This window comes from Lepus europaeus, chromosome 6 (assembly GCF_033115175.1).
Source record: "Lepus europaeus isolate LE1 chromosome 6, mLepTim1.pri, whole genome shotgun sequence".
Classification (NCBI taxonomy): Eukaryota; Metazoa; Chordata; class Mammalia; order Lagomorpha; family Leporidae; genus Lepus; species Lepus europaeus.
In genome coordinates this window covers 10,201,864-10,221,920 of record NC_084832.1, presented here as the reverse complement: position 1 = coordinate 10,221,920, position 20,057 = coordinate 10,201,864, and the positions used below count along the sequence as shown (strand labels likewise).

General features: G+C 43.4%; 1 protein-coding gene and 1 long non-coding RNA gene across 4 annotated transcripts in view; one reads left to right on the top strand and one right to left on the bottom strand.

The window, feature by feature from the left end:
* Positions 1 to 655: 655 nt before the first annotated feature.
* Positions 656 to 12,152, bottom strand: LOC133761564 (uncharacterized). Its single transcript, XR_009866182.1, has 3 exons — positions 11,701 to 12,152; positions 1,775 to 2,124; positions 656 to 895 (listed from the first exon to the last, which is right to left on the bottom strand). It is a non-coding gene; the product is annotated as an uncharacterized LOC133761564 (long non-coding RNA).
* A 140-nt stretch (positions 12,153 to 12,292) lies between these two features.
* TPP2 (tripeptidyl peptidase 2) overlaps positions 12,293 to 20,057 on the top strand; it is an 87,809-nt gene continuing 80,044 nt past the window's right edge. For 2 of the 3 annotated variants that reach the window (XM_062193962.1, XM_062193961.1), the window contains exon 1: positions 12,294 to 12,535. In XM_062193962.1, the coding sequence (XP_062049946.1) occupies positions 12,371 to 12,535 (165 nt within the window). In that variant the 5' untranslated portion in view covers positions 12,294 to 12,370. Of the gene's footprint in view, positions 12,536 to 20,057 lie in introns of all 3 variants that reach the window. The other variant, XM_062193963.1, reaches the window with a different exon arrangement.

Below are 20,057 nucleotides of genomic sequence, written 5' to 3'. Positions count from 1 at the left end.
GCAGATGCTGAGGGGCCAGTGCTGTGGCTCACTTGGTTAATCCTCCGCCTGCAGTGCTGGCACCCCATATGGGCGCTGGTTCTAGTCCTGGTTGCTCCTCTTCCAGTCCAGCTCTCTGCTGTGGCCCGGGAAAGCAGTGGAGGATGGCCCAAGTCTTTGGGCCGCTGCATCTGCATGGGAGACCAGGAAGAAGCACCTGGCTCCTAGCTTTGGATTGGCGCAGCGCTGGCCGTAGCGGCCATTTGGGGAGTTAACCAACAGAAGGAAGATCTTTCTCTCTGTCTCTCTCTCTCACTGTCTATAACTCTACCTGTCAAATTAAAAAAAAAAAAAAAGCAGATGCTCAGTGGACTGGGCATTTCTGAAAGTAGAGCCGTAGAGTATGTGGTAACCCTGGGGTTCTAAGCAGGTCCTGGGGATATAGCTCTTGTGGAGCTGAATCTATGCCTTTACCATACACTGCAAAGCTGCCTGGTCCACTGTTTATTGCAGGTCAGGAGTCCAATTCTGGTTAAATCTCCTCTGGTCAGAAAGCAGGTGTGTTACTTTCTTCCTGCCCACTTAGTGGGGATCATAGGTGGGACTTATATAAATTGCATACAGAAATTTGGCTTCACCAAAATGAAAGTAGTTTTTAAGTTTATTTAATGTCTTTTTAAATATTTTATTTATTTATTTGGAAGTCAGGATTACAGAGTGGGGGAGAAACAGAGATAGAGATATGGTTCACTCTCCAGATGGCTGCAAAAGCCAGGAAACAAGAGCTTCTTCCAGGTCTCCCGTGTGCAAAGCAGGGGCCCAAACCCTTGGGTCATCTTCCAACGGCTTTTCCCAGGCCTTTAGCAGAGGGCATCCAGGACTCATGTGATGCCAGCATTGCAGGCAGCGCAATTACCTGTTAAACCACAACACCAGCCCTGGTTTATTCGTTGTCATACTTAACAGGCAGAGTGACAGAGAGAGAGAGAAACATCTTTCATATTCTGGTTCACTCTCCAAATGCCTGCAACAGCCAGAGCTGAGCCAGGCTGAAGCCAGAAGCCAAGAACTCTATCTGGGTCTCCTACAGGGGTGGCAGAGCCTCAAGTATTCCAGGATGCATTATCAAGAAGCTGGGTCAGAAATGGCAGCCAAGACTGGAACTGGCACTCTGATATGGGATACAGGTGTCCTAAGTGTCAAATTAACTTGCTGTGCCACAATGCCTGCCCCTAAATGTAGATTTTGCATTGCCTGAGAGATTTCTGGTTTAGAAGCAACTGTATTTGTTGAGAGAATCAATTTCCAACATCAAAGAGACTTAAAAATAAACCCACAGGGTTAAATAAATGGTGACACATTTAGAGAAATTTATAGTATGCAGGATTAAAAATAAATAGTACTTCTACATACTAATATTCATCAGGAAATATTGTAATGTTTAAAAAGTATAGAACAGAGATGTGTAAAAAATGAAAGAGGAAAAATATAAACATGCATATTTATGAATATGTATGTCATTTTATACACATAAGACATTTCAGGAAGGATATAAAGAAATTGAGATATAAAGAAATTGCTTTTCACATGACATTCCTAACTTCCTACAGCACCACAAGGCAGTTAGTCTTCATTTGCTTTCCCAGAATTTTTTATTTTCTCACTTAAAGTGACAGAACCAGAGACTATGTAATCAGTTATATCAAAAAGGGTTAACACTTGAATATTAAAAATCATATTCTGAATTAGAAACAATATAATAAATAATGAGTTGTTAAAGGTCACAATTATTTACCTGGGAAGGGCACAGTGTAGTTCAACTTCTATTTATTAAGCAGTTATTGGCCCACGCCATGGCTCACTTGGCTAATCCTCCGCCTGCGGTGCCGGCACCCCAGGTTCTAGTCCCGGTCGGGGCGCCAGATTCTGTTCCAGTTGCTCCTCTTCCAATCCAGCTCTCTGCTATGGCCCGGGAAGGCAGTGGAGGATGGCCCAAGTGCTTGGGCCCTGCACCCGCATGGGAGACCAGGAGAAGCACCTGGCTCCTGGCTTCAGATCGGTGCTATGTGCTGGCTGTAGCGGCCATGGCTGTAGCGGCCATTTGGGGGGTGAACCAACGGAAAAGGAAGACCTTTCTAATTCTGCCTGTCAAAAAAAAAAAAAAAGCAGTTATGTGCTGGGTACTATACAAGTGGAAAAAAGACTCCTACACAAAGTGGAGTAAATGAGGTACTATTTATTGATTTATTTATTTGAAAGGTAGAGTTACATAGATAAGGGGGGGGGGAGGGGGGGAGAGGGGGAGGGAGGGGAGAGAGAGATAGATATATATATATATCTTCCATCAGCTGGTTCACTTCCCAAACGGCCACACCACCAGCGGGTGGGCCAGGCTAAAGCCAGTATCCTAGAACTCACCCAGGTCTCCCATGTGGGTATATGGATCCAAGGATTTGGGCCCCTCCTGTGGACTTCCCAGTTGCATTAGCAGAGAGCTAGATTGGAAGTACAGCAACCAGGACTTGAAATGAGGCGCATATAGCATGCCAGCATTTCAGGCAGCAGATTAACTCATCGCATTATAATGCCAGCCCCATAGGTACTATTTCTTTAAGTATTCAGGGATTGTTATGTCCCTCACTCTCTATCTAGCAGTTCACCTACAATGATCACAGAGGGAGGTACACCTTTGTTATACATATCACATCACCAATGTTTGACTAGAGCGGAAAAAACATGTAACACCAATGAGACTGTGGTGGTAATCAGGACTGGTCAAACAAAATTATTATTCCTGCTATAGACTGTGTATGTATGTCTCCCCAAATTCATATTAAAGCCTAATCCCCAAAGTGATGGTATCTGAAGGCAGGGCCACTGAGTGGTATTTAAGGTTCAGTGAGGACTGAGTGGAGCCCCTCCCAATGCGGGAATGTGGTGAAAAAGACAGCCATCTATGAACCTGGAAGTAGACCCTTACAAAATATTGAATTTACCTGCAACTTCTTGCTGGATTTTCCAGCATCTAGAAATGTGAGAAATAAATTTCTGTTATTTATAGGCCTCCTAGTTTGTGATATTTTTATAGTACCCTAACCAGATTAAGACTGTTCCCTTGAGTACATGATATAACTGCATTTTTCTCCCTGGATCTTGGGCTTGGCCTTGAGATTTGTTTTGGTCAATGAAATGTGAGCTGAAGCAATGAAGGCTGTCAGTGCTAGTGCCTGCTTCTTGGTGCTCTTATTCCCTTGCAGGTGACCAGCTACATTCCTGTCAGTGCCAGCTCCTTCAGCCTGAATCCAAGGCTGACAATATCTGGGAGCAAGGTCCCCAGTGGCCTGCAGTGGAGATTGGTATGAAATGTCAAGTCATCACACCTCGGTCTTTCACGTTGCCACAGCAAAGCCCTTCTTGATGGACAGAGGTTCTCTGCAGGTCCTTACTGCAGTTCCAGGGAGTGTTGCAAAGCTGGAGAAGCTCCAGAGTAGGGGGATAGAGTTGAGTCTTGCACCAGTGATCATGATGTCCCCTCTCTCAGTGCTGCAATCAGAGGTAGCCCGCTGTGCAAAGTCACTCCCATGCTTCCCAGGACACGCCATTCACCCTATATGAGGCCAACACACTTTTGTCTTTAACTCTCCATGCCCTAATGGCTTCTAGAAATTGAGACTTCTGCTCCACCCAGTGTTTCTACTAGCTCTGTAGACAGGTGTAGACCTCTGAACCCAACAATAGCTGTCAACATGTTGTGAGAAGAAGGTCTCACAGGTTAGAGAGAAGCAGTGGAAGACTTCCACTGTGGATTGTAACTTGTTTACCTCCACCGCACTCCTGAGATGAGATGTATATCACTGCTCCACATTTCCCTACAGAGACTCCTATCTTTCCTATATGAAAAATTTAAATTTTCCTATTTACAGAATGTTAGATCTATGTCTGTAAATGAATAACCCTTTCTTACTATGCTAAGAGTACACCTTTGGCATATCAGCCTAATTCAGTTGCTACTTTCTCCTTTTCCCAGATAACGAAAGGAATTTGGGACATTTTGATTCCATTTATCTCCTGTCCAAATTTTTTGGTTTTTGCCACTATTGTTAGGTATCTTAATTCTATGTGTATCTTAAATGTTTATTTTTTATTTATTTGACATATAGAGTAACAAAGAAAAAGAGATATGGGGATGGCAATGTGGCATAGCAGGTAAAGCCACCGCCTGCAGTGCTGGCATCCCATATGGGTGCTAATTCAAGTCCCAGCTGTTCCACTTCTAATCCGGCTCTCTGCTATGGCCTGAGAAAGCAGAAGATGGCCCAAGTCCTTGGGCCCCTGCACCTGCACGGGAGACCCAGAAGAAGCTCCTGGCTCTTGGCTTCGGATTGGTGCAGCTCCAGCCATTGCGGCCATATGGGGAATGAACCAGTGGAAGAACCTTCTCTCTGACTCTTCCTTTCTGTAACTCTGCCTTTCAAATAAAGGAATAAATCCTAAAAAAAAAAAAAAAAAAGGGAGGGAGGGAGGCAGGGAGGGAGGGAGGCAGGCAGGCAGGCAGGCAGGCAGGCTTATCTGCTGGTTCATTCCCCAAATGCCTGCAACAGCAGGGGCTAGGCCAGGCCCAAGCCAAAAGTCAGGAACTTCATCCATGTCTCCCATGTGGGTGGCAAGGATCCAAGTCCTGGAGCTATCATCTGCGGCCTCCCAGGTTGTGCATTAGCAGGACACTGGATTGGAAGCAGAGGCAGGACTGCAACTCAGGCATTCCAATGTGGTATGCAAGTAAGTGGCAGCTTATCCCACTGAGCCACAATACCTGCCATGTGTATCTTTTCAGAATATATTAGGTACCACTAGCTGAGTAGATTTCAGCCTGGGCTGCCCATTAGAGCAAGGTAGGCACACAGAAAACATGCAACACCCAGGCTAAAACTCAAACCAATTAAATCAGAATCTCTGGGTTCTGGGAATCTTTGGACCCAAGTATTGTTATTTTAGGGTTTTCTAGGAGAGTCTATTCAATAGCCAAGCTTCAGAATCATCACCTTAATTCAAGCTTAGAACTAAATATAATTTATAATGTGCTAGCCTTGTTAGGAATGGTCAAGATTTTCTTTGAATTCATTCCTAAGTTTAGGGTATAGTACACTTTGCAGTCACAACCCAAAACTTGGGAAGTTTACCGTTGCTGCCACTACTCTTGTACCCATTATCCATTCCAAGTCTCTCAACTATATTCTTAAGAATTTGCAAAATCTCTGAAAGGCAACATTGTCTCAAATGTTAGGCTTAAGTCTTTGAATATACATCTTCTCCAGAAATTCTGATGCATTCAGGGAGGTATTTTTCTTTTGTGGCCCACGTTTCCTCATTATTCTCATCAATATGCTTAGTCCAAATCACCTGATTTACTAATTTATTGCTGAAGGCACAAGTACTGGAACGTGGTGCTGCATGAATTAATTTGTTTAGGAGATAGCAGGAATGCAAGACAAGGATCCTTTAAAGGATTCAGTTGTAGAAGTCTCAGGCTAAATGGATACACATACATATGAATGTGCATTTATACATACACACATACATATGTTGGCATAGTTGATGGTTGTCATTATTTGTTGGCATCTTATGAAAAGTCTTCCTATGCTTACGGAATTTTCCACAACGTAAGTCCTGCATTTCCACCTAGGAAGTCAGAATTTGATCTCTCCAGCTCCCTCTACAGTTAGACACAAGCATGTGACTTAAACTTTGCCCATCATGTAGCTCCCCTGGCTTTGGATTTGAGAACTGGTTAGGAGGCAATGGATTTTGCCACGAGGGGGCAGCAGTCGTGAAGTGTTGGGAATCTAAATCTCAAACTTTTTGTTATGAACTATTTCCCTCTGAGACCTCTGAGCAGCAGAGACAAAACTAGATTATATGAACAAGGATTCCTTTAGGGGAAGTGTGTTGGCCGGCGCCGCGGCTCAATAGACTAATCCTCCGCCTTGCGGTGCCGGCACACTGGGTTCTAGTCCCGGTTGCCCCTCTTCCAGGCCAGCTCTCTGCTGTGGCCCGGGAGTGCAGTGGAGGATGGCCCAAGTCCTTGGGCCATGCACCCCATGGGAGACCAGGAGAAGCACCTGGCTCCTGGCTTCAGATCAGCACAATGTGTCGACCGCAGCGGCCATTGGAGGGTGAACCAATGGCGAAGGAAGACCTTTCTGTCTGTCTGTCTCTCTCTCACTGTCCACTCTGCCTGTCAAAAAAAAAAAAAAAAAAAGGGAAGTGTGTGCACACAGTAAACTAGTCAAAAGTCCACAAAAGGTGGAGAGGCATCAGACCACGATATATGTCTGACTGCCAGTGAAAAAGAAGGTTGGGTGGCAGCATCCTAGACCTCCCTACAGTTTAGAGTAGGGGCCCCTGGAGCCCAACATAGCTTTCAAGGAAGCTTCCTGTCTTCCAGGATCCCTGTGCCCCAGTATTCCTGCTCTGCTTACTCTCTAGGAGCCACACCTGGGAGGTATAGTCTCACTGCAAATGCTGAAAATTTCTAAGTCCAATAGCTGGAATATTTTGGATGCTTACATGGAATTTGGATAAACAGATTGAAAAAATACTCTCTAAATGCTACAATGCAGAAACAGTTACAAAGGCGATGCATAGCAAACAATTGCTTTTTACCATACCTGTGCACTGCCTTGCAGTCTTAAATAGGGCAGGTGATGAGAAAGAGAACTTTGATCACATCTGACTCAGCATTGTCTGCTTTGAAAATTCTGTGTGGGAATTTCTTGTGCATCCAGACTATTACTTTACCCCACATAAGGTGACTGATGCCTTGGTCTACTGACCCTGTTTTGTACTATCCTCTTCTACCTCTTCCTCCCATGTAGAAGCCTTTTCTTTATTTATCTCTATCTTAATTGTGTCTTCCAAGTATCTTCTACCTGTTTGCTCCCAGTAGCCAATGAACTATCAAGTTGCGCAAGCTGACATGGTATTTAAAAATTCCTCTTAGTTGAGACTGTCATTAAATCAAAGGACAAGGTGCAAGCACAGAGTGCAGAATACTATGGTTTGAAGACAAAGAGTAAATTACTAAGTTAAAGTGATTTTTCAGGCACTAAATAAAATTGCAGTCTTCATATTGTGGTACAAAGTCACAGATAAATTCAACACACTCAATATCCAGACTCTGAAATCTCATCTCTACTGTTCTCTAAACTGACCAGCCTGGCACAGTGCCTGGTGTGGAAGGACAAATCTGTTCTCCTTTGTACACCTTATTTCATGGCTCTCTTTTTTTTTAGGAAAAGGCACACGCTGAATCTTACTGTATACCACTTGCAAGTATCACAGCCTCCAGAATGCCAAATCAAGGGATGACTTGAAATAGCCAAGTAAACTTTCTTTACCCAAAGTCCAATACCCAATCCAACACATCTTTTTTAAAAACAAGAATAATTTTGTTAAGATTACAATTAGTAAAGGTTCAGTTTCTTAAAAATATCCCAGAATTTACTAGGAGGAACAAGTGCTAAGAAAGAAATACCAATGAACACAGCACAGAGTGTGTGTTGGGTGTTATTATTAGGTTTCTTTGTTTGTCTCATTAAACCTACCTATTCTCCACCTTAAAAGGTTTTAGTAAAAGATGCCACTTGTCATACAGCAATTTGTAAAATAAGAGAAGCTGTCCTTCTGAATCCTGTTCATGTCACCTTCCTGGCATATTACATAACACTCTGATATCCTGGCTTTGCTCGCTGAAAGTTCAACACTGGCTTGATAGCTCCAATTTTATAAACAGTATGGAAGCTTTGTCCTTCCAGTTACAGTAATCCTGTCCTTAATAGTAGCATGACTTATCATACTATCATACTATGCATCTTTTTAAGTCATATTTTCAATAAAATTTTCACACTATAAATTTTAATCAAGGTTTAAGATTTATTCATGCTATTTTGATCAAACTTTTTGAGAGGATTTAAAGTGTTACAGATCCTCATTTGATTTAAAAGTTTTTATTTCAGACCATTTTTTTCAGACCATTTGTAAATTTTTAATTTACAAAGATTGTGAACCAGTGTGAGGAGTTCTCAAAAAAATGCACACCCAGCTTCCCCTAAATTTTTTTTAATCCGAACTTTTTAGCATTCCCTGTCTCTAGTAATCATTATTCTGTGTTCAGATCAAGTGCTTTGGTTTAGCTCCCATGTGAGGGAGAAAACACAGTATTTGTCTTTTTTTTTTTTCCAGATTTATTTTCCTTTATTATTTTAAAGTGTTATAGAGAGAGAAAGAGAGAAATATCCTCCCTCCTCTGGGTCACTCCCCAGATGGTTGCAACAGCTGGGGCTGGTCCAAATGGAGGCTGGGAGGCCAGAAGCTTCATCCAGTCTCCCATGTAGGTAGCAGGGGCCCAAACACTTGAGCCATCTTCTGCTGTTTTTCCCAGGCCATTAGCCAGGAGCTGGATTTGAAGTGGAGCAGCTGGGACACAAACCAGTGCCCATCTGGGATGCCAGCCTCATAGACAATGGCTTTACCCAGTACACCACTATGCCGACCCTAGTATTTGTCTTTCTGTGACTGCTTTATTTAACTTTTCTTTCAGTTCCATCTGTTTTGCTGCAAATCACAGGATTTCATTCTTTTTCATAGCTGAATAATATTCCATTGTGAATATATTATCTTGATCAACTTTGTGATCAAAAGATAACAATATGAAAGAAGTTTGAACACTTTGATCCTGAAAATAAAAATTTAACTTAAAAAAAATGGGGGGTTACCACTTGCAATTCCAGCACCCATATTGACGCCAGCTGGAGTACTGGTTGCTCCACTTTTAATCCAGCTCCCTGCTAATGGTCTAGGAAAAGCAGCAAGGGTTTGGGCCCCTGCTAACCACATGGGAGACTGGAAGCTCCTGGCTCCTGGCTTCAGCTTGGCCCAGCCCCAGATATTGCAGCCAGCTGAGGAATGAACCAGCAGATGGGATATTCTTCTGTCTCTCTCTTTCTCTGTAACTGCCTTTGAAATAAATAATCTTTTTAAAAAATAAATATTAGTATACATATTTTGTTGCAGGATGATAAATAATCAATCCAATTTTCCATTATAAATGTATATAAATTACATTAGGATAAATTCTGTGTCTAATGAAAATAAAGTTTCAAGATGAAATAGTGATATAAAATGTACAACTGATTTTAAATGAAACTTGTTCAGGTATTTTATAAAATTGGTAGGTATAAAAGAGTTACATTCAACTGGATATATTTAAATGTGTCAGGTAAAAACTGCCTTAAAGACCCCAATATTTATAATATGCCCCAAATTATATCCTTCAAAATTTCTTAAATTTACAATGACAAATTTGATGCCATCTTACTACTGCATAAAGGGATACATAATTTTTAAAAACATTTTTGTAGGAGACATAAGGAAAAACTAGCAACTTAGAGAACACTGTTACAATAGTCTAACAGAAAAAAAAAAAAAACCACAATAGTCTAACAGAAATTCTGCCACTTAGGTTTCACAAAATAGTTCAATCTGCAAGCTTTCATTGGGTGATCAGTGATAGGAGCACAACCTCCTGTGGAGAAACAAAGAAAAGGATTTCCAAAAGTTGTGGAAAATGGAATTAAAAGGGAAGTTTATTTCAGTGCTCCACAGGTAATTTTTTCTTACTAGGCATTTTCCATATACTTTCTGAAAACCCTTCACGACTCTCCTTTTCCTCTCCACTAAAGAGCACATGCTTCTCTAAGACTTGTGGAATGGAGAAACTGTCAACGAATCGGTGAAACCATTCCACTGCCACTCATTCCTCAACGTTCAGGGAGCCCCTCCTAAATACTCTGGACTGCAGACTAGGACTGGAATACACAGGGCTTCCTCTCGAACCAGGCACGCATAACCAGAGGTCCACACAGAGCATCCAGAGAGTTCAGAAACATGGGACAGGAGAACAAACACCCATCTTCGCAGTGAAGTACTACTTTGCTGCTAATAAAAAATTTATTTCATTTGATCGTTTGACTCTTCTCAGCGAAATCAGATTCCTTTAATTACAGAAGACGGCAATAACTGTATTATTAGCAGTTACTGTTACTCTCGCCAGCAATAAGAATCCGTTTCCTAGCACAGGGGAGTTGTTATATCACTCAAAATATCACTGAAGCTGTTCACTATTTGGAAACCGTGGCATTTGGTTGCTCTCAGTGCTGTTTAACCCAAGAGGTGGCACACCTGTAACCACCCACCCACCCACCCACCCACACACACACCTGTTGCTGTAGAACAAAGGCGATGCCCACAGTTCTGACACTTTATCTCAACATAAGCTGTAGCCTGTGTAAAGTCACAGCTGGGATAGAGGCGGCCCTCCCCACACGCACACGGACACACACACACACTCACACTCACACAGAGGTATCACTGAGGAGACTCTCACGGGCACGGACATGGACACGGACACACACACACACGCACCTATTGCTGTAGAACAAAGGCGGTGTCCACAGTTCTGGCACTTTATCTCAACAGAACCTGGAACCCCTGTAAAGTCACTGCTGGGACAGAGGCGGCACACCTGTAACCACCTACACACACACACGGGTATCGCTGAGGAGACTGTCACGGACACACACACACACACACGTATCGCTGAGGACTCTCACGGACACACACACACACACACACGGGTATCGCTGAGGACTCTCACAGACACGGACACACACACACAGGTACCGCTGAGGAGACTCTCACGGACACACACACACGGGTATCGCTGAGGACTCTCACAGACACGGACACACACACAGGTATCACTGAGGACTCTCACGGACACATACGCACACGCACAAGTATCGCTGAGGAGACTCTCACGGACACACACTCACGGGTATCGCTGAGGACTCTCACAGACACGGACACACACACGGTATCACTGAGGGCTCTCACAGACACGGACACACACACACAGGTACCGCTGAGGAGACTCTCACGGACACACACACACGGGTATCGCTGAGGACTCTCACAGACACGGACACACACACAGGTATCACTGAGGACTCTCACGGACACATACGCACACGCACAAGTATCGCTGAGGAGACTCTCACGGACACACACTCACGGGTATCGCTGAGGACTCTCACAGACACGGACACACACACGGTATCACTGAGGGCTCTCACAGACACGGACACACACACACAGGTACCGCTGAGGAGACTCTCACGGACACACACACACGGGTATCGCTGAGGAGACTCTCACGGGACACACACACACACACACACACGTATCGCTGAGGACTCTCACAGACACGGACACACACACGGTATCACTGAGGGCTCTCACAGACACGGACACACACACACAGGTACCGCTGAGGAGACTCTCACGGACACACACACACGGGTATCGCTGAGGAGACTCTCACGGACACGGACACACACGCACAGGTACCGCTGAGGAGACTCTCACGGACACACACACACACACACGGGTATCGCTGAGGACTCTCACAGGCACGGACACACACACACACGGGTACCGCTGAGGAGACTCTCACGGACACACACACACACACGGGTACCGCTGAGGACTCTCACAGACACGGACACACACGCACAGGTACCGCTGAGGAGACTGAAAGGGACGAGCCGCCCAGAGCGGCTCCGTGACGAGGCGGGAAGCCGCCGGAACAACCCGGAACCTCACCTCGCTTCACCAACGGTTTCTCCCAAACGCCAGAAGCCAACGGTAAGCAGTGAGGCCAGGCGCGGCGCACTTCACTCTCGGGTCTTTCCCGGCCCGGAGAGCCCACAAACTCACTTCCTGCGGACGCCACGCACAGCCGACGCCCGCCCCACGCGTCCCAGCCCCGCACCTCCGGATCTACGGCCTCGCCTCCACACTAGCGCCCGCGCCTTCCCCGCATCCCGCAGCTCCCAGGGCCTCAGCGAGCGTCAGCAGCTCCTCTGCCTGGGCACACCACACCCTCCAGTTCAGAAACCCCGCTGCTCCGGCCTCGTCGCTCGCGGACGGTGTGTCCGCCCAGGACGCCGAGAGTTCTGACTCGCTCCCAAAAACCCCCAAACGCGGGTCTCTGTACAGGTTCGAGAACCGAACTCCCCAGTTATGCTCTCAGACTCCGCCCCCTTCTCTGCAGCCCGGGCAACACTCGGGCCCGGCGCCTCCGAGCGGCGCCGTTGGCTTACGAAGCAGCACCTGATTGGCCGCCTCGCCCCGGCGAGCCGCGATTGGCTGAGGGCCGGCCGGCTCCTCCCCTCGCCCCCGCCTCCGGCCTGCGGCCACCCGTGTGTCCTCGCGCCGCCCGTCCGCGCGCAGCCTGGCAGTTTGCCTCTTCCTCGTCCTCCAGCCTTCGTCCATGGCCACCGCCGCGACCGAGGAGCCCTTCCCTTTCCACGGTCTCCTGCCAAAGAAGGAGACCGGAGCCGCCTCCTTCCTCTGCCGCTACCCGGAATATGACGGGCGCGGGGTGCTCGTCGCGGTCCTGGACACTGGGGTCGACCCGGGGGCTCCGGGCATGCAGGTGAGTCAGCCCCAGAGGGCCCGGGCGCGGGCGGCCGGGGACGCCGGTGAGGACGCGGCCTCGGAGCCCCCTCAGGCCGTGGCCAGGCCGGGGTGGGCAGCGCCGAGAGCCGGGCGCGGGAGGGTCCGCGGCCCGCCTAGGGGACCCGGCTGCGCCCAGGTGTCGGGGCCGAGGGCCCGGGGCCCGGCTTGGGCCGAGGTGCCGGCCCGGACAAAAGCGGCGAGCCTGGCGTGGCTGGCGTGGGGAGCCTGGGTCCGCCTGGGCGCTGCCAGGCCGGACACCTCTGGGCGCCAGCCCCCCACCCCCGCGCCGTTGTCTCGGGCACCGGTCCCTGCCAGAATCTTGCAATTTTTTTTTTTTTTTAAATCCCGGATTTGGGGAATGGAGAAGACAGAGATGGGGCAGAAGACCCTCCGAGAACTTGATTGCCATGGCTGTGATTTGGGGGATTGGGTTGTCGGGGAAGAATAGTTTGAACACGAGACCGGGTTTTCGAGAGGATCGCTCGGCCCACTTCCGGAATTGTTTCTTGTGGTTGTGTGTATTCTGTTTTTAAACAGTCTCCTGCAGTGTATGTGTGTAGGGTCATTGACTCTCCTGACTTTGCATTCGTTTTACGTAGGCATCGAGTTTAGTTTGTTTCGTGCAAACTTTTCATACCTTTGGAAACGATTCTTGTGTGTGTGTGTGTTGAATCTGGAAACATAAGACAACGTGTTTTAATTACTACGGTTTTCAAAAATTACTTAGTTTTGCCTTACGCACCTCTGAGATTTGTAGATCAGGGTACCATGTACAAAGGTAATTTTAAAAATGTGTGTCTCTGTTAGAAGCATTCTGGTTTTAAAAGTTTAACTTTAGTAAATTTAAGCTTTGGTTGAAATCCACTAGTTAACAACATTTTACTGGTGTTCAGAACTTTCCTGCCCAAATATTCCTCGACTAGTTCTGCTGGATTTTGATCTCTTGTTTTTACCAGTCTTTTCCTCTGTATCTTATTCCCCTTTTCTACCATAAACAGTAAAGTTTAATAAATCTTTCTCCTTACCCCAAATACACCCCTCCTCCCCATCATTTACAATGCTTTCTGCTAATTGAGGTTGTATTTTGGGGGCTTAGGAAAGTGGAAGCGTCTGGCCAACTTTGTACAGAAGCCCTCTAGGAATCTTACTTCCTGGTTTTAGTTCTTCATCACCACACTCTGGTGCGAGCACCCCACACCCGATGGTGGCCCTGCCAGGCAGCTTTGATGATGAGTTCCCTCCTGGCAACTGTAGTTTTTATAATCATTGTTGTGCTAATAACTCTTAAGACTTAAAACAGTGGCAACTGTTACCTCCTTGAGGCTTTATTACAGACTAGTAATGCTTTCCATTCTGCTGTGGCCTGTGTTTACATTTTATAGGGATAAGTGGGAGGAGAACAGCTGGGGTGTGCGGTTCACTGGTTCTGTTGTCAGGTTAATAAAAGAGTATCACAAAAATTTGGAGAAATACAGCTCAGTAGATATTTGTAGAATTTCCAGATCGCTTTATCAGAGTACTCTGTCAAGTACCAGTGATTTTCATGCTGCGGTATTGTTATGAAAATTGATTGAGATTAATTACATGTGACTTTTTAAAGTGCTTAAGAAAAGCATTAAATAAACAGTTTTTTTAAAGCAGGGATATTCAGTAGGAATTTATGCTGGCTCCTTAATCATCAACTCTCTGAAAGGTGAATGTGTTAGATATTTACATGTAAAAACATGTAAGTATTGAAACAATAAAATGTTGAAGTCAAATGAAAGCATAACTCTTTGGATAGCTATTTTTTAAAATGATTTATTTATTTGAAGGAGTTAGAGGGGGGAAAGAGACAGTAAAAGAGGAGAGAGATTTTCCACCCACTGGTTCATTCCCCACATTATTCACAGCAGCCAAGGCTGGGCCTTCAGACAATTTTCTGAGATAGTGACCTAACTACCTCCAATTAAAAGAAATTCAGCAAGGTAGACTGTGAACTTATGCGCCTAAGTGACATCTTTCTTTTTTTCTTGTTTTGTTTTTGAGAGGCGGAGAGAGCAGCCTCTCATTCACTAGTTCACTCCCCAAATGCCCAGACCAGAGCTGAGAGCTGGAAATTCAATCCAGGTCTCTGACATGACTGGCAGAAGCCCAAGTACTTAAACCATCATCACTGCCTCCCAGAGTCTGCGTTGGTGGGAAGCTAGAGTTGGGAACCAAACCTGGGTACTCCAGTCTGGGCTTCAAGCTTCTTAACCACCAGGTTAAGTGCCCAATCCCTGAATGACTTACTAAGGATTTTTGCCCTTTACAAATTTATTTTGTAGTTTCATGTATACATCATTAACACATTATGTTCCTAGTTTTCAATTATCCAAATATTTCAACTAAATTGGCACAGGTGCAGAGTTACCACACATGGTGTATTTACTGCTCAGTTTTTTTTTTTTAAGCTGTCCTGTTTATAGAACAGTGGGACATACTGAGATACAATAAGAAGGTAGATACAAATAAAAAGAAAGAAAGAATAAAATACAGGGAAGAGGAGGATGAACTGGTCATTTGGAAAGCCAAATGGGACCTAAGTAAAGGAATAGAGGCTTAAAGTAAAAACTTTAAGGCACACAGGGAGTTGTCTCATTCTTTGGCAATGTCCTTGGACCAAGTTCTCTTATGTGAAAGTTGTTTGGGCATGTATAAAATGGAGGGTGGGCAGCATGAGGAATAATAATTACACAAATGATTAAATATTTCCCCAGCAAATATTCAGGCACCTGCCAGGTGCCTGAGGTTGTGTGAAATGATGTAGTCATGCAAACTGTGATTATTACACAGATTGTTGAAGGGATGGGTTGGGGCTGACCAGTGAGGGGTGGGATAGTTAGGCTTCACTCATAAGATGAAACCTGGACTAGACCAGAAATATATTTATAATATATTTGGTAGTCAATAGGTCTCCCTGCTACCAACCAGTCTTTTCTTTGATCCATGCTTCACACTGCCAAACATTTTCCTTAAAAATAGACGTTGTATTATAACCTTGTTCCAAACAAAATGATTTTGAATCCCATTTGCTTTTGTGTAAGAATGCATAAACTTGAACATTGTGTAGGAGTGCTTTACCATCCAACCGTAGCCTCTGTTCTCACCATTTTCTCTGTCCATGGCCCCTTCAACCCCTATCCTTCAGTCTTTGCCTTGTCTTTTAGCATTTTCTACTTTTTCACTCTCCCAAATATTCAGGTCTTTGCTTGTGATATTTAATTTGTCAGCAAGCCTTCTATAATCACTCTTGCTTAATCCTTTTAAGACCCAGTGAAGTCTTGAGCTCATTACTTTTTAGGAAATAATGATTTAGTTCAGCCCCCAACATATACGTATGTGTGTTGTCTGCTGTTGTGTTAAAGGCCTGTGACTTCAAAGAATAGTAAGACCTAGTCCCTGCCAACAGAGTCTTTTGTCATTTGTAATTTTTGTTCACTCTTGGTTCTTAGAGCAATTTGTTCCTGTCACCCAGTAGCACTTAAAATATTTCATTTTAGTATTTCTGTTTATGTAACCTTGTCTTAGGTAAGTTAAATTTCCTTGCAAGCATGTGTCAAAATTTAGCTTGTGCAAAATGTGCTTGTAATGCTAAATATTTTTTGTTGAGTAAGAAAAATGTATATGAAGGTACTTTAAAAATTCATGGAAAATGAACATTATGAAAAAACTGCATAGATTTTAAAGTGTTTATACCAAAATAAACTTTTATTTCCATTGTTCCACAAACTTTTTGAAGTACCCTATTTATGTGTGTAAAGAAGAATGTAATTCCTCATAGAGAAAAAAGACTTGGGTAAGGTTACAAGTAGTCTGTAAAAAAAAATCTGCTCATATGTTCACTAAAATATAATAAAGAGCACAATAAATAAGCTGTCATATGTATACATGTACAGTTGAGTACTAATTTTAAATTTTATTACCTCTCTTTTAGTTAGCTTTGTCTCATTCACTTGAGCTGGGCTTTGTGTTCTTTTGGGAGTATTCTTTTATAGATACTGTTTTTATCTCTGTTATTTGTTATCCTGAATTGTAATTGTATCTGTTCATCTGTCTTCTCAACTGTTGGTAAGCCTTGTGAATGCAAAGATTGTCTTACTCGTTTATCATTATTTTTCCCAAATAAAAGTTAACTAATATTTGCTTCTGAAACTTTGCCATGCTTAAAACAATATTTTCAGTATCTTCTCTGAAATTTCAAGGAAATACTTTTACCCTCACTTTGTTTTATTTAGTATACTTCATGAAACTCCCTGCCTTTTGTTTGTTCCCTTTTCAAACATTTAGTGAGTGGCTCCCACCCTTGCAATTTCTGCCACCATAAGGATTCTTCAGTTCCTGACATTTTGGGAAAATCTTTGGCAGTTTCCATACATCCAACAGCATACACCCATAAATGTTTCCTAGTCGTCAACATCAGTACACAGGGTTTATTATCATAATTCTACCCATAGTAACCTGGTTCCTACTTTCAGTCCCTCTTTTCCATGTAGTGTCCCACACACATCTCACTGCCACTCAAAGTTGAGGATTAATTCCAATGTTAGTAGTTCCATTTCCTTCTTTACTTCTTCCAAAGCTGCATTGCAAAAATTTCAGGTTGCTTTTTTTTGGTTTTGGTTTTCTTTTTTTGCCTTTTTAAAAACCCTTCATTTCATAACCTAAATGCCTTTTTATCTCCAGTGGAGTGACTGCCTTTATCTCATGTTGTAGTAAGAAATACATGGATATGGGGCCAGTGTTGTGGTGCAGCAGGTTAATCCCTTGCTTGTGACATGGGTTCCACTTTCAATTCAGCTTCCTGTTAGTGCTCCTGGGAAAGCAGTGAGCCCCTGCCACCCATGTGGGAGACCTAGGTAGAGTTCCTGGCTCCTGTGGTCATTTGAGGAGTGAACCAGCAGAGGGAAGATTCTTTTCCTCTCTTTCTCTCCATCACTCTTTATTTCACTCTGTCTTACTCACTCACTCTGCCTTTCAAATAAATAAACCTTCTAAAAAATTTTTTTAAGCACATGGATAGAAAAAATGCATATATAAGAATTTTTAATGAGTGTGTGTGTGTGTGAGAGAGAGAGAGAGAGAAAGGTCAAGTTGGTAGTTATCTCTTCTTAATTTCAAGTCACTGAATTAATCTCTTCATTGAATGTGAAGGTTTGGGTGATTTGTGTTCTTATGGTGTCTTTCAAATCACATTCTTATTTGGAATGCATTTTAAAATAGATGAAATTAAATTATTTATTAATACATGTTGAAGCTACTCTTGTTTCCATTTTTGTTTTGGTAGATTTTCTTACATTTTTGTTCATTATGTTCTTTTTCCTTTTTTGAGGTACATAGCCTATCCCTTTAAAATCAGTGTCTGATTTAAGTTTTATAATTTCATCAGAGTCTGGTGTGATGTCTGCAGTAATTCTCTATTATGATTTTGAGCCTTCTGAGAGTTGTAACGAGTAAGACTGTTCCCAGGGAATAAACACTCAATTTAAGAATCACCATTCATAAAAATGACAGCAGTGGCTAGAATCCCTTTAGGGCCCTTTCAAGTCATCAGGCCCTAGATAGCTCCAGGGCAAAATGATTGAAGTTCTATTTGGGATCCACCAGCCAGTCTCTTGCTTTCCCTTGTAAAGAAAAAACGATGCCTTTGTTGTGTTGCCTGTCCACAGTGAGTTCCCTCTCCTTCAGAGTATACCTTAATTACAGAGCTTTGAGAATACTTCAGAGGAAATAATTGGTATTGGGGAGCGGTGCATGTTGGTCAGAAAAACTCATCAAACTGGACATTGAGCTTTGTCTCAAAGAATATGAGTTCTCCAGATAGAAAGAGTCTGATGACTTTCACATTTTTAACATTCTTGTTTCTTTCTTGAAGGGTAGAGGTCCTTTTTTTTTTTTTTTTTCCAGACTTTGTGTGTGTCTCTGTGCTTGATTCCTGCGCGTAACTCATTTCATATATCATGAATGCAACAAATTTCCTTTGCAAAGCTAGCCGAGAAATTATTTTTTCCACAAAAGCAGTATGAGCAATACAGTACTTCTGTTTCCTATAACAATTATACTGTGGCTCAAAGGACAATTTGGGGTCCTGCATGAAACCATACCTTAACAAAATCAGTCGTAACAATGTTATTAGAGACAGATCATTCAGTAATTCAGTATTTGCTGAGTGCTTAACAAACAATGTGAGACATTGGGTGGATAAAATACACCAGTTCTTGGTTTGTGGTGCTTCTTTGATAATAAGGGAAATAGATTTGTAAAAATCAACTAACTAGATAATTACAATTTGAATTATGTACTGTGAAGGAAAGAAGATACAGTGTGAAAGAACTATCAAGTTTGTATGGCAACCACCTAAAAGGTCATCAAGAGGCCTTTCCACATGGGTGATGCTTTGGTAGAAAAATGAAGGATAAGATGGAGTCTTGTGGAACAGCTGAATGGATAAAGAGTTCCAGGCAGAAGGAACCTGTGCACAAAATTTTAGCTTGTTCCAGGAATGAAAGGAGGGAGGTCAGTGTGGTTAGCCTTGGAAGTGACAGAGAGTGACCAGGGTCAGGTTGTGCAAGGCATTTTATATTCTAAGTGCTCCATGAGTCCAGTGGAGGTGTAACAGAGAAGAGTTTTGTTACACAGCTTATTTAATATTCTTTTTGTTGTGAGCCAACTGAGAAACTTCCAAGGAGACAATCTACATTTTGAATGCAAGAGACAATGATGACGATTTGAAGAATTAAGGTAGTGGTAGTGGGAAGCTGGAGATGAACTATGTTTTAGAGGAAGAGTTAACAGGATTTTCCAGTTCTTTAGTGTGAAGCCTGCATTGGAATAAAGCATCAGAGGAGGACGTCTATGTTTCTGCTCAAGCAGTTGGGTGTGTAGTGTTTCCTGAGATAGCAAAACCTGGAGGAAAAAAACAGATTTGGTGGTCAAGGGATTGAGGGTGGTGTTTGAAGTCAATTTTGGATTTAATTGAAGGTGCCAGTGTGATGTCCAGTAGTGAAATGGTACTCAACATTTTTCCCCTGAAGTTTTCTGCTTGCCCAAAGTGCACATTCTCCAGATCTTTTCTCCAATGTTACCTTCTTAATGAGGCATTGATAAGCTGAATCATATTTCTAAGTTCCATACCATTTGTCTTCTGTCCTAAGTTTTCTCTGTAGTATTGATTACTTGTTTAGTACTACTTTGTCTGTTGACTGCTTCCTCACAATGAGGTCTCTGAGAGCAGGGAATTCTATGTGTTGATCGTGCTTGTGTCCCTACCACCTAAAATAGGGTCTTGGTTAAGTGAGTATGTGAAACCACTTGAAGGATTTTGTGGTGTGGTATTTCTATAACTAAATGTTCTTAGATATGTCTGGCTTTTGGCTTAAAACAATTCAGTTCACTTTAAAATGAATCCAGATGTTGTAGGAAATGTTAAATAGACACACATACACACGAACATACAGGGCTTTACATTGTCTTTAAGG